Below are 15,886 nucleotides of genomic sequence, written 5' to 3' on the forward strand. Positions count from 1 at the left end.
TTTTCTTTTAACAAGTAATTGCCATGTGAAGATAGCTAGGATCACTGGATGCAAGGTCAGGCACAGAAATATGCTCTCTGCTGTTGAGGAGGCTCATTTCTTCTGAATTTATGGAAATGCTAGACATATGGGAGTTCCTGCCAGCCATATCATGGGAGCATAAATCCAAGTGTACAGCACATTCTGAGAACAACAGTGGCTCATAAATACCTTTGTTTTTAGAAACAGCCTTTTGAAACTTTGCAATGAAATCGATTATGTTAGCACAAATGTAATATTCAATTTTGTTTGATTTCATTCTCTCTGTGTGTCTGATTTGTAATGATTTGATTTTTAGGGATGAACTGTTGCCATTGTTCCTTTCTTGTTGCTGAGAAAAAAAGGAAAAATCAAGCATTTGTTTTTCTGATGTCACAAGTTTGAAAGTAGTTTTTTTAGTAATTGTTGTATGTTCATATACCATCTGTTTTCTGTTATCTTTCATGTCTTTCTTTAATTTCAGATCTCTATAATGAGTACACTTGAGAAGTTTGATATACAGACAAATGTTTACATACCCAAATAAAGGTTAGCAGTCACATCTCTGTGTGGCACTTAAAATCAACAAGTTAATTCTACAAATCTTAAAGATAAATCTAATTTTTTTAAACTTTATACATTCAACTGACTACATATGCATTTCCATCATGATTTTAAATCAGAGAGTACCTAAGACTTTGGTGATCCTGAATATATACTGGGAAAAGATCTTTTTATCCTATTTTTTAAAAAATCCCTTAGTATTTACTGGCAATTGCAGTTAGAAAATAGCATTTGGATAATATGGACCCTTTCTCTAAGCCACTAAGGTCATTCTCTTGAATTTACAAAAATTATTATTCTCTATGACCAAATGTATTGAATGTCCTGCTTACAACTGCCTTCCTGAGGTGTTCTATTTCAGCTCCATTGCCTCTCCCACTTGGTATTTCTAAGTCTCAAATGTCTTCCTTATAGCCAAAATCCTATTTATGTTCCAGCTTTACTCTTTCTGGAATATTTTTTTGTTGTTGTTGTTATCTGGTATTTTTAGCTACTTCAAGGAAAAAAAAAGTGTATTTCTGCTCCATCTTTACTAAGTTTTTTAAATAGTTAATAAACCACCTTGGGTTTGAAGGTGAATTTTTTAGAGCTGCCCAGTTCAACTGCTTCCAAAACATTCTTTTCAACACAGATGCATGCTCTAAGACAAGATTAAATTTACACAGATTTTTTATTGCTTCATTTGCCTTTCTTAGTAATTTATATTTGCAAGTATTTATCACAATTTCATCATAATATCCCTCTCTTCCTTGTTCACCAAGAAAAACTTTTAAATTATAAAATCCCGTGGTTTGCAGATAATATGTGAACAGTATGTTTGTAACGGAAAATGATGTTGGCTGTCAAACAGAACACCGGCCATATAGTTTAAGACATCTCATAGACTGTGTGAAGTGTTTGTATTATCAAAGATGAAAAAAGAGGGATGGTCCTTGTGTTTAGCTGAATTATTACTGAGTCAGAAGTTTCTGTTATTTACAGCTCTAAAGGTCAGGGTCTTGATTTGCAATGCCTTTATCACAGAACAGAAGTTTAAAGATGTCAGCTCTAGTGTCAGCCATGGGATGCTGGCTCTCAAACGTGCAAATATCCAATACAACATCAGCACTTTATATTCCATTCTTTATTAAATGCTTTAGGATTTAATGAAATCACATGCAGTATCTGGTACAACAGCACAGCTTGTTCTTATGCATTTACGTGCTAGAGAGAAGCAAACAAAATGACACTATCAGTGAATTATCTACCATTAGTTTGTCTAGAAGGCTCTTCACAAGCTGTTCTTTTCACTCTTGCTTGTTGCAATAACAGGGGTTTTTATGTCTGACATTACTTTCTTTTTATGTGGTTCATGAAGAAAAATGTCAGAACAAATCTTGCAAGGTTATCAGTTCTTTTACTGCTTAGCCTGTAGTTCAGTTTTATCTTTTCCCAGAAAGATCAAACTTGTTGAGACTAGTTTGTTAATTCCCAGATGTAGCACAGCCTAATCCCTGAGGTTTGTGCAGGAATGTGCTAGTTCTCCATTCCCTTAATTCTTCTAATGAAAAATAAATATATCCAGTGTCATCCTGGTGAAAACTAATGGTTGTTCTTTTCAGTCATCTATAAATGTTGAAAAAGAGACAACCCTATACCAGACAAGGAATACTTACCATTTTTTTCCCACGTATTTGTGTGATTCCTTGCTGCAGATGGCTCTAGGCATAACCACAATGTCAATAGAGTTCATGTGTTGTTTTTCTTTCTTAGCGTGTGCATGCAGTTACATAGCCCTGCAGGTTAGGAACCAAAATATATTGCACATCAGCAATTTCAATTTGATCCTAAACGTTTTGAAGAACAGCTGCTTCTCTGTTCAAAGACTACTGAGGAGCCCTTCAGGAGAAGAAAAACTCCTGAATGGTTACAGCAAATGATTAAGTTTGACAAGCTGTTTTTAATGCAAAATTGGGAACTACTTTCTCCCTAATGTAAAACGGGTATCAGACTTCTGATCTAAAGAAGGCCTTGCAAAGATTTAATTAAATACTAGCATTGGAGCTTCAATAGTAGAAAGCAGTACAATTAATTGCTGATTTTGTTAAAGCTGTAAGATATATAAAAATAACACTGAAAAACAGATACATTCCTATTTTTTCCTTTTAAGTGTTACTGTCTATTAACAGAGGATAGATAATTTTTGAATAAATATTTGTTAGTATGTCCAGAATTAAGAGACATTATTGCCTTTTGCAAGATTCAGAGAATATGAAGTTTATAAAACTTTATCTGTAGTCTGGGATAAGGATTTAAGTACTGAGATTTAAGTACTGGGATAAGTATTTAAGAGACTGCCTGTTAATATAGAGAGATTAATAGTAAGAATAATCTTCCTTAAGAAAATATAATTGATCTCTCTAGGAGTCAAAACAAAAACAGGTCCTTTAGAAATTCCTTTAGAAATAAAATATTTCAGAACATCTCTTGAATTTGCCTCTTGTGATTTAAGTAATGGAAAGCTACTATTCTGCCATTACATAGAAGTTGCCAGAAATTCACAGTATATTTTATTTCCAGCTTTGTTCTAAACCTCTTTTTATCAGTTGCTGGAAAGTATGAATTTTCCCATATTTAGTCTGAAATGAAAGATGTTACTTTTGGGAGGGAAATTATAGCCTCAGGCCAATTCATTTCAATCAGTTTTTAATTATTCTAGCACGATAAGTATTTCTGCCTGCCTGTATGTAAAAATTTTTTAATTTGAAACAACTGGAACTAGCTTGGCTTGTGGCCTGACCTTGCAATTTCTTATACACTAAATCTGTTGTACTACTTCTTGGGGACTGTTCACATGTGTTAGAATTAATGAGATTGAGTTCTTGTTTTGTCATTCTCAAAAGAAATCTTCTAAGGTACAGGCCAAGTTTGTAGACAACTGACTTACTGTGTTATAATATTTGAAATGAAAAGTATTTTAAATTATCATATGTAGTTTTAGATGCATTAGCCTTAAAACTGAGACAGTTTCCCTGTTATTATTTATTATTTCTCTTCCAGTAGTACCTGGGAACATTTGCTAAGTTGTTATTGTGCTAGGTGCACAAAACCCAGTCCAAATGATAGACTGCTCCCCAAGGAATTAATACTTCTTTTTATCTCACCAGTTTGTATTTGCTGAGGATCAGAGGACTGTGGAAGTTAGGAACAGACCTCTGGATGTTCAACTATTCCAGCACCCTGGTGAAGCCTGTCCAGTTTAGGATGGATTGCTTAGGGCTTTGTCCAGTCAAGTTCTGAATCTCCCAAGGCTGGAGCCCGCATGACCTCTGGGCACGTGTTCCACTGCTTCATCACCCTTGTGGTGAAAAAGCTTGTCCTAATATTGGAATTTCCCATGTTCTAGTTCGTGCTTGTTGTCTCTAGCCCTATCCCTGTGCACCTTCAAGAAGACTCTGGCTTCATCTTCACTATACCCACCTACTAAATTGCCTTAGACAGCAATTAGATTTTCCCCCTAGCCAGGAGTTCTTAAGGTTGAACCAGCCTGCTTCTCCCAGCCTCCTCTTGTATGTCCTGGTCTCTGGCCCTCTGACTGTCTGGATGGCCTTTCACTACAGTGTGCTGTGGTAGCTCAGTGTCTTACTTGTGCCAGACTTCCCAAAACTAGATAGGATGCTGCAGGTTTGGTTGTGCAGATGCCAAGGAGAGGATCCAGAACATCTCCCTGGAAGTGGCTACCCCAAATGCACCACAGCTAGAGCAACTGGCAAATGCTCCTATGCTGGGAACATTCTCAGTTGTAGCCAGTGTAAATTACTGTTGCTGTTGAAAGAAGTTAATTGTTTTGGGTTGACTTTTGCGGGTAATGTGGGACTCGGGGTGGTGTTAGTTTTCACACAGATCTGCCTTGCAATCTCAGTGTGTTTCCAGGCCACACAAATGGCTGTTCTGGCACATGAGAGTGGGCCATTTGGACAGGAGTGGCAAGGAAAAAGCAGGGCCATTTTCTTTATGTAGCACTTCTGGTTTGTGTCAGTTTACCGTGACTAGACTCCACAATCTAAAGAGAGACAGAGACTTAACTAAGATTGGTAAAGACTATGGCCAAGAACCTTCCTATCTATGAAATTAAAAGCTTTAGTTAAATTTTTCTGCCAGTCTTGCAAACAACATTTTGAAAATAGTATGTAGATTAATTATATAATATCCATCATAGGTTTATTCTGACAGCGGTTGTGTGGAATGCCATCTTGCTTTAATAAGTCCATTTAACTGACTAGTTTTATGGGACTAGCTGCAGAAAAATAAAATTCTTCATTTGCTGCTCTTTTGTACAGTATGATGGCAAATGTCCACATTGGGCTTTTAGTATTGTTATTTAATTTTTTCTTTACATAACCATTAGTTATTTCCCTCAATTGTACCACAGTTTGTTTTTTAAATAAGATTCTACTGAAGGGAGGAACTTAAAAACTCACCACAGTATTTAACATCAGTTGACATTTACTGCAATTTCTAATCATTGGCACAGAATCTGTCTGGCTTCTGCTGCTTTTATGGTTCTTCCAGTTTGTTCCAGTGTTTTTTAGTTGTACCATCCTGCTGTAGATGAGTTAGATGATAATGGTTTGAAGCAGCCAAAGATCTACTTTTATACAGACTCTGTCTGTTCAAAATAATTTTGTTTATTGGTATAAGCAATAAAGCAGTAAAGATTAAAAGAAAGATTTCTACAGATATCTGTCCCAAAACAATTCTTTCACCACTCAAACAAAAAATCCTGTTGATTTGGGACATGGGAAGCACAAAGATGACTACTGTCATAATGCTAAGCATACAGGTCATGCATTTCATGAGGAAGAATTATCATATTAAAATGCTTCATTTACCTTGCTCATGAGCTTACAGAAGTATAAATATTAGGTAAATAAACCAATATTAGATTTACTGTTACTCTACAAAAACCAAATCCACTTTCCTTCTGGAGATTTTACCACAGAGGTAGAATGTTTGGAATCATTGCCCCTCATAAAGTACTCTGAAAACTCAGTTTGCCTGCTTCATTCAAGGATTTGTGTTAAATTATTATTATTATTATTATTGTAGCACAGGGCACCAGGTGTTCTGAATACAGGAATATATAATTCCTGCTCCAGAGATATTAAAATTCACAAAGAGACTCGGAGTCTTTAGACACGTGAATAGAGTGTACATATATATTTTAATATTATATGTCATCTATCTGTAGTTACTCCAAAACCACTATTAGTGAATTGATTTCCTGGAAACCTAGTAAGAAGATATAGTCAAAAGATTTTGTAAGATACTTTTTGAAAAAAAAATTTCTTACTGGAAAATACTTTTATAACCTTTTAAAGACTGAAATATGTTTAATATGCTTGAATAGTTTATACTGCAAGAGAAGTTTGAGCAGCATGGTGGCATGCCAAAGAGAAAATTGGAAAGATTTAGTTGCCTTCTTATAATTTAGATCTTACTATATTCTTGTCTGGGATCAGTGTGGTTAAAAAAAGTAGTTTTAAGTTGCGTGTACGCGTTGACCACGCACAAGTTTAACAACCGAGTCCTGCCACACCAGGCCCTGCCTCGTAGTGACCAGATCAACAGCACTTGAAATAATTTGGGCATTTGTCTAAGTAGGGACTGCAGCGCTTAGTCATGTGTGCTTAAAGTTAAAGCGATTAAGCGCTCTGCGAGCGATACTCAGAACGCTAGGGAGTGTGTTGGCACGGTGCGGCCCTGCGGAGCCCAGGGGGGCTGCTCTCGGTGGGGACGGGCCGCAGCTCGGGAAGTGACAGCGGCGAGCAGCAGCAGCAGTGACTCACGGCTGGGGCGGCGCTCGGGGCTGGCTGCTGCAGTTCCTGTCCCGGCTGCCTGGGGCACGGCCTGCGCTCCCCCGAACACGCGTTCAGACGCTGCAGTTTGGTACATCGAGAACGGCGAGCGCCGAATTCGAGCTTCAGTCATGCCGAGGAAGGTAGTTTGAAATGTTTCAGCAGCTGTTTCCCAAGAAGCTGAGCTGCCCATGCAGCAAAGGTCAGGAGAGTGGCTGCTGAATAGGTTCCAAAGAAAGTTTTCCACTGAAAACAAGCCCTAGGAGTGTGGAAGTTATGCTCGGCTATGAAGCAGGTATCTGAAAATGCTTCAGGCTGCATTCTTCAAGATGCAGCAGCAGCCTTGTAATGCAAACCACAGTAAGGCTTCCCTTTTCATGGGCAAGCAGGACAAAATTTAATGAAGACAGCAAAATGTAATGTGTCCGTTTACTTACAGTTGAAGGCATCCAGTATTATGCAGGAGAACTGCCTGGTAGGCTGTTTCAGAGAAAAGACAATTTCTCTTCCTTTTCTTCCTGTTTCATTCTTATTCTTTTCCCTTCCAAAAATAAGAGAAAAAGCACATTACACATGGCAATACAATGCCATCAAGAAAATATGTGAAGTGGTGAAAATGTTGTTTGATTCTGAAGTCTTCATTGCAGATTTTGGTGAAGTTTTGCTCTTAGTTGTGTGGAACTAGAAGAGATTAATTTTAAGACCCTCTTCAGCTGGGAGAAGTTTACTTAAGCTCACCATCAGTTAGAAGAAGAGTTTAACTGCATTTGTACAGAGCCAGCACAGTTGACAGAGACATATGGACATGGCTGTAACACAAATATATAATAATTTTTTAATGAGCCTTTGTCCAAAGGTGGCTTCAGATAAATTTTAGGTATTCTCATCCAAAAATATATCTTAAACTGAACAGAGTGGTCAAAGTTGAGCAACTTTTTTTCCTGAAAGAGATTTCCCTTGTGAAAATCTTTAGCTAGCTGAACACTGAGAATTTTAAAAAGTATTTTAAAAGTTCCTCACTTAGTGATAAATTTCCCTCAGGAATAGTGACCGAGTTGATTTGCAGCATTTTTTCACATTAAACCACAAAATGCTTTTGCCAAGACTGTGTCACTGTGTCTATTTCACGGGTGAATAAACAGAGGCATGTGGGAGAAATGTGATTTTACTAAGGGTTGTATAGCAGGTAAGTTGTAGAAGCTGGAACAGAACCCACACCTCCTGTGTCTCTCTGCCTAGGCTGCTCTCTGTTAGTCTGCTGTGCCTGAAGTACACACTGATTTCAAGCAAGGAGCAAGACACAGCTGAAGATCAGCGTAGGAAGTGGTTTCATGATCATCCTACAATACACATTTTTAAAAGATACTAAATACTGTTTTCAAATGCAACAGTTGTCCAAAAATGAATGCTGTCAGATTATGATTTTCATTTGCGTGGGTTGTTTTCCAGGCAGAAATTTTAACGGGCATCCCAGTTGGCAACCTTGAAGATGCTGAAAAGGTGGGACGCATGCTGTTAGGAAGAGGGTGTAAGCTCGTAATTGTTACTCTTGGAGCAGAAGGCTGCATGATGATATCAGGAGACGAAGGCATTCCAAAGCACGTTCCTGCTGGGAAGGTCAGGGCTGTGGACACTACGGTACGTTTTTGTGGTTTAACTGTCTTGCTTTGGAAAAGACTGCTTAAGCACTAGGGGAAAGCAGTGAGTAATCAGCCAGATCTTTGGGCACTAGGACAAAGGCTAATTTATGATGTGAAATTGGTATCCTGCTTACAGTGTCTCATATATTAAATATCAATTCACCTGAGTTTCATAGTCTGTATTGTAGATGAGCTAGAACTATTATACTGAAGGTGTCCTCGTGTTCCTCCTTTACTGAAGTACCTGTCTCTGACTGTAGTTTGTGAAGCCACTGGATTGAGCTGCAGTCTTGTTTTTCACCTTTGCCCTTTCAGTTAGTTCATCTTGTCTAGAACTCAAACACTGTGAGAGAATGGAGATACTACTCACAGTCTGAAACTGAATGTTTAATTCTTCTGACAAAGCATGAATTACTTACCAAATCTATCATAAGGTGATTAAAGGCATATTTTTATAGAATATAGTGGAAAAACCCACAAGTTCTTGCTGTTTCATGATGACTGTTTTATGATGCTAGGTAAGGGATACTTGGTCAGGTGCATTTTAATCTTTGACATTAGGATACTTCTTTGCTTCCTGTGCAGAACTAAGTGCAGAAAACATGCTCTGTTGAAACCACAAAATACAATACTCCCCAGCAAAAGAGAAAAACAGGACAGGCAATAGTTAAGATATCATTGCTATGAAAACCTTACCACATTGCACATATGGGGCTACTTTGTGTTCCTAGTATTATCTGACATAAATCCAAAATAATTCCAGTGGAGTTACTGAGAGCAGAGCAGGTCATGTTGTATGTACTGACTATACATTTAAATGCCTGTTATAATAACGTCATATTACATATGTTCTGTTACAATAGTTCATTAAAATCCTGGAGATTTTACCATCTGGTATGTTCCATATCTGAATTGCATTAATAACAACTAGTTCTTGTAGCATGTTTTTTATCCATGGACCTCATACTGATTCACAAAGAGGAAAGGCAACTGCTTAAAGGATGAGGAAACAGAGGCAGAGGGAGCTGAGATTACCTAGGTCAGGAACATGCAGTAGCAGAGCTAAGAGTAAAGTCACTTCATCTCAATCAGAAGATCACTTATAGGTTTGAACTGTGATATTCTGATACTGTTATTCTGATATTCTGATACTGGAAAACATTGTTTCATTGGTCAATATAATCTTTTTCTGCATAACTCTGAAATAGAGATACTTTGGTTTTATTTTCCTATTTATTCCTCTTTGTAATTTAGAAGTTTGACCTTGGGTTTGTACTGGTTTTGGAATGTCTTAAATTTCTAGCTGGGGGAAGGAGACATCACTAAGGTTCTTGGTTCATGCATAAGGTACTTGGTAGGGCACTGCAGATGCCAAACTGCCTCTGCTTGCTTTTAGTCCAGAGTTAGAAGTGCCAAGGAAGTGAAAGGCAGAGCTCCCAAAGCTGTCCAGAAGCAGGGTTTATTAGCTTGGGAGCAACACCTTGTGAACCTGGCAGTATAGCTTCTTGCTCTGGGTTGGTAAATCCACTGCTGCTATCAAATCTTACTGTTAGAGCTTCTTCTCTATCACACAGAATTGATGTTGAAGAAATATGTGTGATCTGCTTCTTCAAAAGAAGAAAATTGCTTCCAGATCAGCTATTGTTTGATATTTTAAAGATAAAGAGTCGCTGCTCTTGGAATAAAACAGCAATACTGAAACCACGCACTGTGGATGAGAAATGCTTTTTATCTTGCCTAGCAGTTCAGAGTTTCATGTCTGAACGAATGTAATGTGCCTCTTTTAAAAAAAATAATAATTTTATTTTAAATAAAAACAGTTCCTTTTAATTTACTAAATCATTGCCCTGCCTCCTTGTGGCCAACAGGTTATTGGCTTGCACATAACAGAGGATTTTCACAGTTAATTTTGTTAATCTACTTAAATACCAGTGGGTTGTTTTCAGTAAAACAGCTGTGCTTGGTTTATTCTTGCAGCCTGAATGAAAAAATATGTGTTGGCCTTCCATTATGAAAGTCTTACAGTGCTTAGCCTGATTAGCACTTTGCCTGAAAGCAAGTGGTTTTAAAGCAACCCTCACAAACACTAAGCAAAATAATGTAATCTTTAACTAACCTGGATTGCTCTGTTAATAAAATAAGCATTAAATATTCCAGTAGGACATGTTACTTTCTTCAAGACGTGTCCACAGTAGATCCTTCCCCAGGGGAAGGATCAAACTTGTAAGGTGGCTTACCAAGTAGCCACCTACCCACAGGGTATTCAGAGTTCATGTGTATGCTCTCAGGCTGCCATTTGATACTAAAAAAAAGTTGCTACTTTAAATTGCTCTGACTTCAGCATCTTGAGGGACTGGGCACCATCACATTGGGTTTTGTGCCTGTATCTGTATTGATACTGTTTAGATCTGCAGAAGGTGAAGTGACTGCTAGACAAAGAGTTAAATAACACGTGTACCCTATCACAGAATTTGCAAAAGGCTACAGAGTCCTTATTAAAAAACAGAGTTTTCCATTTAGGAGATACACATGCAAGATGCAAAATTAGTTTCAAAGTCCCCTTTCACTGTAGAAATTTTCCATGGCTGCTACCACTGCTCAGAGTCCTCTCTGCAGCCGTGCAACTTCACTACTGACCCCTGGTAATTTCTGTTCTGCGCAGCAGTTTTAGGGATTTTTGAACAACAAAATACTTGGGTAGGTACAGCCACATGATTAAGAATTTGAGTTCCTTGTTCCAGTTTGTGTGCTCCCCATTATCCATGTTCACAGATTCATCAGAGACACTAAGGGTTGATAGGCTGTAGAGCCTGGCTCTTCATCCCTGCCCTTGAGGTGGTTAATCTGAGTGTTTATTGGCAGAACACTGGGAAAAGCTGGCTCCATCTCCCACTCTGTGGTGGAACATGAATCTTCAAGATTGAAAATCTGGCATTTTTCACCCACACTAAATCAATACTATAAAGAGGGAAAAAAGGCTTGTTGATTCTTTTTTTTAGCACTAATTATCTTAGTGTGGGCTTTAGTAATGTATGCAATGCTTCTCATGACTGTTAGCAGAGCTCTCCATACACAGTCCAAAACATGTAGAGCACGAATAGTCGTTCAGAGGGAAGTTTTGCAAGACATGGCATTGTAAAGCTGAAACATCTGTTTCTCCTGTTATAGCTAAATAGTGCAATAAGCTTTTGCTAAGAAAATTAACTTTCCCTTCAATTTACTAGTTTCTGCTACCTACTTTCTGTATGAAAATTTTGGATAAACAGAAAAATAAGTGAATTATTGAAAAATCATCCTCAAATTCTCTCTGTGACAGAAAGATCTGATTAAGCCCACCAGCTAAGTCAATTTGTATTTGAAACAGTTGACGTACATGAGACATTTGACACATAATAAAGTACTAATATAGCTATACATTATATTCTATTTTCATTACTTTAAATAGTTGCTTTTAAATTTACTTGACTATATTAAGTTGGATATATGCATTTAGTTTATTTTTGGAAGAAGCTATTTCCACTCTAGGTGAAACTAGTACATGAAGCTACATTAAAATAGCTGTGAAGGATAATTATATAATTCCATTTATATGACACTTCTTCTGTTGGTAGCAGAAGGTTTCACAAATCATTCACAAATCTGATAAGCATTCCACAGAAAACAATAATATCATACACACACATTTTGCAGTTGTGAGTGTGTGAAGCAGTTTGCCTCCTGCTGAAGCAGGAGCACAGCTGAGGTGGAGCACAGCAGCTGCTCACAAACAGCTGTGGGACATGACCAAACTCCATCATGACAGAACTGTACTTGAGGTGAAGGGGATGATCTGTGTGATGAACCACGCGATGATCCTGGATTTTGACATCTGCTGCTGCAGTAGCCCTGAACAAGCCATCTTGGCAGAGACATACATGGTCTGTTGAGATAGAAGGCCACATCATCATCCATACTGGAGAATGTAGCTTTGCTCTTTTTGCCCCTTCACCCTTGCTCTCCCCCCTGCTTCTGACAATCACACAAAGTGTAATTTACAGCACTATTTACATCTATTTACATTTACTAATTATATTCTATTGAAACTGCCAAGGAAAATTTGTCAGAAGAATGTAATTACTCAAAGCTGGAATATGGCCAGCAGTGAGATTAGTTCCCTTCCATTTTGAAAAAAACACTATGGGATAGTACGGAGCTGAGCACTTCAAGTGACAGCTGGGAACCAAGTCAAGTCCTTGAGGTACTGCCAGAGGCCTGCCTGAGGCTCAGTATGTGCAGGTGGACTTCAGAGGGGCATTCAGGCTGGAGCTCCAGGTTACTCAGGATCTGGGCTTCAGAGCCATGCCAGGCCTCCTCTGGAGGTGGGGCAGTCTAGTGGTTAGTGGCAAAGGCAGGCTGGAATGTCCCCTCTGGTTCTGGGATTTGCTCTGTGGCTCTGTGTTGCTCCTTGCAGCTGGAGGTGGTGTGTCCTGTCTCCATGACTGGAATTGGAGAGCTGGCACTGGCAGAATCTCTCCTGTGCAGCAGCATTAGTGGAAAATGGGGGGGTCTCTGAGTAAGCTGGGGCTGCCCCTCTTCTGGCCCCCCATTTCTGGGTTACAGCAGGAAGATCACTTTGGGGAGGAGGTTATCTAGAGTTAGTTTCTAGAACCTCCAGTTTGCACCAGAACCCAACTTGGATCAAGATGACAAACATACACTGGCACCAGTTAGGGTGACTTTCTAATTTTTGACTCATCTGGTCTTCTAAATGCATAATATAGCTGCTCTATTTACTATCTCTTCATCAGCTGACCTCTAGGTTTACACATACCACTGTTGTGTGCAAGAAGTCCTGCATTAGCACACTCACAGCCAGGAGATCAGGCATCTCCATCTCTGGCTTAGGCATAGATGTATTTTCTTGAAAGGCCAATGGATGCAATTGAGCACACAATATTTAAAAGGAAATTTACAATCACTTTTCACAACAGTGCCCCTAGTAATCACAGCAAATCAAGAGTCCCTCTTTTAAATATAATGGAGAACCTAGAATGTTTAACTTTGCAGTATTTCTAAGCACAACCATTACATTTACCATGTAATTTCTTATATTACCAGCATTTTCCCTGTCTGCTTGTGCTTTTTGGATACAGTGATTGCACAACCTGCTAAGAGAAGCTCACAGGTTCAAGTGCCATGCTTGTAAACATGAAAGTCATTTAGGGGAAAGGATAAAATTCAACATTTAATCTACTCTGCCTGAAATTTGACATGAGCATATGATTTATTTTATATAGTCCTTTTCTGTGCAATATTCTCAGAGATATGATACATACTATTTGTCATGATCAAAAATGTTACCATTATTTTTTCATGTCAGTTCTGCAAAAGAAAAGCTCATTGCTACAGTATGAAGTGTCATCAGATGTTTTCTGTTCAAAGCCTATTGTTTCCCTCAGATTTCTTAATACAATTTATTAGATCTGTCTCTTCTATTAGGAGAAGAATTATGAAGGCTGTCTTTAAACAGTAAATTGCTCACTGGGCAGCTTTGTATTGAACTCTGAAGAGTTACACAACCTTTATTTTAATAAAGCCTCATATAAGTGTATAGCTGTATAATTTTAGATATGTCACAGTATTCAGGCCTGTGCAGCAATTGTGGTCTAAAGAAGGCAGTGTGGTTTAGCAATTTTAACAAAGGACTGATTAAGAGTTCCAGGGCTCTGCAAAAGACTTGCTGTAAATCCTTGGAAGAGTTACGTGTCTTCTTTGTATCCCAATTTATCTGTCCATAAATTGGAGCTGCTATTAATGTGTTGCATATAAGCCATGAGAAGTCTGTTAGAGATCAGAACAGAACCTGGGAGGCCTTTTTCCCAGGCTTTTCATATAACCTCAGGCCAGTTGTGCTTCTTTGGGGGCTTTGCAAACTCATTGAAGTGCTTCTGCTTGAAGTTGAGAGGTCTTGTCTGTAAAAATATGGTTTACACTAAAATTCTCTGACTTAGCTGTATCTTCTGGTTTGGAGGAAGCCTGAGCCAGAGGAGTGGACACTGAAATAAAGCCTTAGAATATAAATAAATCCAAAACAGTCCTCCTAATAACAGCAATTCTTTGTCTCCTGACTTTGTGGCCTAACGTCTGAGGCTCAAGGGGATATAAATACAACACTCTGTGCAATGACTAATTACTCAAAATTCTGTGCATCAGCAGAAGTGGGACTTGTGGTTGACTCTAATATTATCAAATGCCTTTGCTATTTAATAATCTTGTAGCCGTGCATTATTTAGCATGCCGTTTGCACAAAGAACAGTGATTTTATTTCAGTTATCTCTCAACAAAGTAAAAATGCAGCTGGTAGTAAATGAAGCATTTGGCAGACAATGTGTCTGATGTACAGTTCTCTAACTTGCTAAGAAAAGAAAAATGTTGACTGTTTAACCTTTTCCTACCCAAGGATGTAGCAAGGAGTAAACCTTTGTGGTTTTCTATTTTCTTTTTTCCTAAAATGTATCCTTTCTTTTTCCTTTCCTTTCTTCTTTTTCTTTTTCTTTTTCTTTTTCTTTTTCTTTTTCTTTTTCTTTTTCTTTTTCTTTTTCTTTTTCTTTTTTTCTTTTCTTCTTTTTCTTTCCTTCTTTTTCTTTCCTTTTCCTTTTTCTTCTCCTTTTTTGTTTTCTTTTCTCTTTTTTTCTCTTTTTTTTCTCTTTTTTCATTTTCAGTTCTTCTTTTTTTTTCCTTTTTCCCATCTTCCCTCTCATTTTCAAGGAAAGAGAAGTTACTGCTGGGCAAAATCTTATTTATCAGTGGAGTTTATTCAGACACATCAACACAGAGTAATTATGCTCAGAGTTCCCATTAACATCCCACAAAACGAGAGCATAATAGCTTCCTTTCTTTAACATGCAACCCAAATAGGTTATTAAATAAGTTCAGTTCCAGTCATAGCCCACTTTCTGACTTAGCCTTCTGCATTGCCTTTTTTACAAATATGGAATCCATTGAATCTTGGAACAGAAAAACCATGAGGAATAAGTTAATCTGCCAGGCACTGCAATCAGTGATCAGCACTGTAAGCCTAAATAAAACTGCATCTATTATGTTTGAAGTTCAGCTGAACTGTGAAAGGGCACATGACTGAAATGACTGCATGTGAGTTGACTCATAGTAAAGTCTAGATGGGACTTGCTTAGTTCCTCATGAGTTTCTGCTTCTGATTCAGGCCTTCTAAAGACACTTCATCTGTTAAGGCTTGGTCAGTGGCCTAAGGGAATACAGGTATCCAGTGACAGGAGGGATTGCAAGAGTGGCATCCCTCTGCATTGGCAGTCAACTGAGAAAATGTGGAGCAAGCTGGATGCACCCTCTTTCCCCATGGAGAGCAGAAAGCTATATTATCCCCCTTGTACAAACTGGAAGAGTGGAACAAAAATGTTGGTGACTGGGTGCACTGAAGCACAGACTAAAATTGTTCTGCTCCAAGTCATATAGGGAGTTGGAGTAGTGCAGCCAAAAATGAAGCACAGGCATATATTGTCCCATGCTGCTCTCTTAACTTCTGGACAACATTGTCGTGGAAGGAAACACTGTTTATCTGCCTAGTAACTGTCTATTTTAATCTGTAAGAACAAACAATGTAAACAAAATGAGCAAACAGAAGCAGGCTTGTACAGAACAATTTGCAGTCTTGTTTTCCAGTGGAAGATTCCATGGACCACCCAGGCTTTGCTCTAGTCCTTTTCTCAACCACGGAGCATCTAATTAAATCCCTTTCCATTCCTGACTCTAAGTGGAAGAGAGCCTACAGTCCTGTACAGTTTCTTTCCAGATGGAAATGCATAATTTAAC

General features: G+C 38.3%; 1 protein-coding gene across 2 annotated transcripts in view; it reads left to right on the top strand.

Moving 5' to 3' along the window:
- Positions 1-15,886, top strand: part of RBKS (ribokinase) — a 75,303-nt gene that overhangs the window by 43,213 nt on the left and 16,204 nt on the right. For both annotated transcript variants that reach the window (XM_071428020.1, XM_071428030.1), the window contains exon 7: positions 7,869-8,057. In XM_071428020.1, coding sequence (XP_071284121.1) covers positions 7,869-8,057 — 189 coding nt within the window. The remainder of the gene's footprint in view (positions 1-7,868; positions 8,058-15,886) is intronic.

Source organism: Agelaius tricolor, unplaced genomic scaffold (assembly GCF_023055355.1).
Source record: "Agelaius tricolor isolate 1412-34295 unplaced genomic scaffold, bAgeTri1.0.p SCAF_1, whole genome shotgun sequence".
Classification (NCBI taxonomy): domain Eukaryota; kingdom Metazoa; phylum Chordata; class Aves; order Passeriformes; family Icteridae; genus Agelaius; species Agelaius tricolor.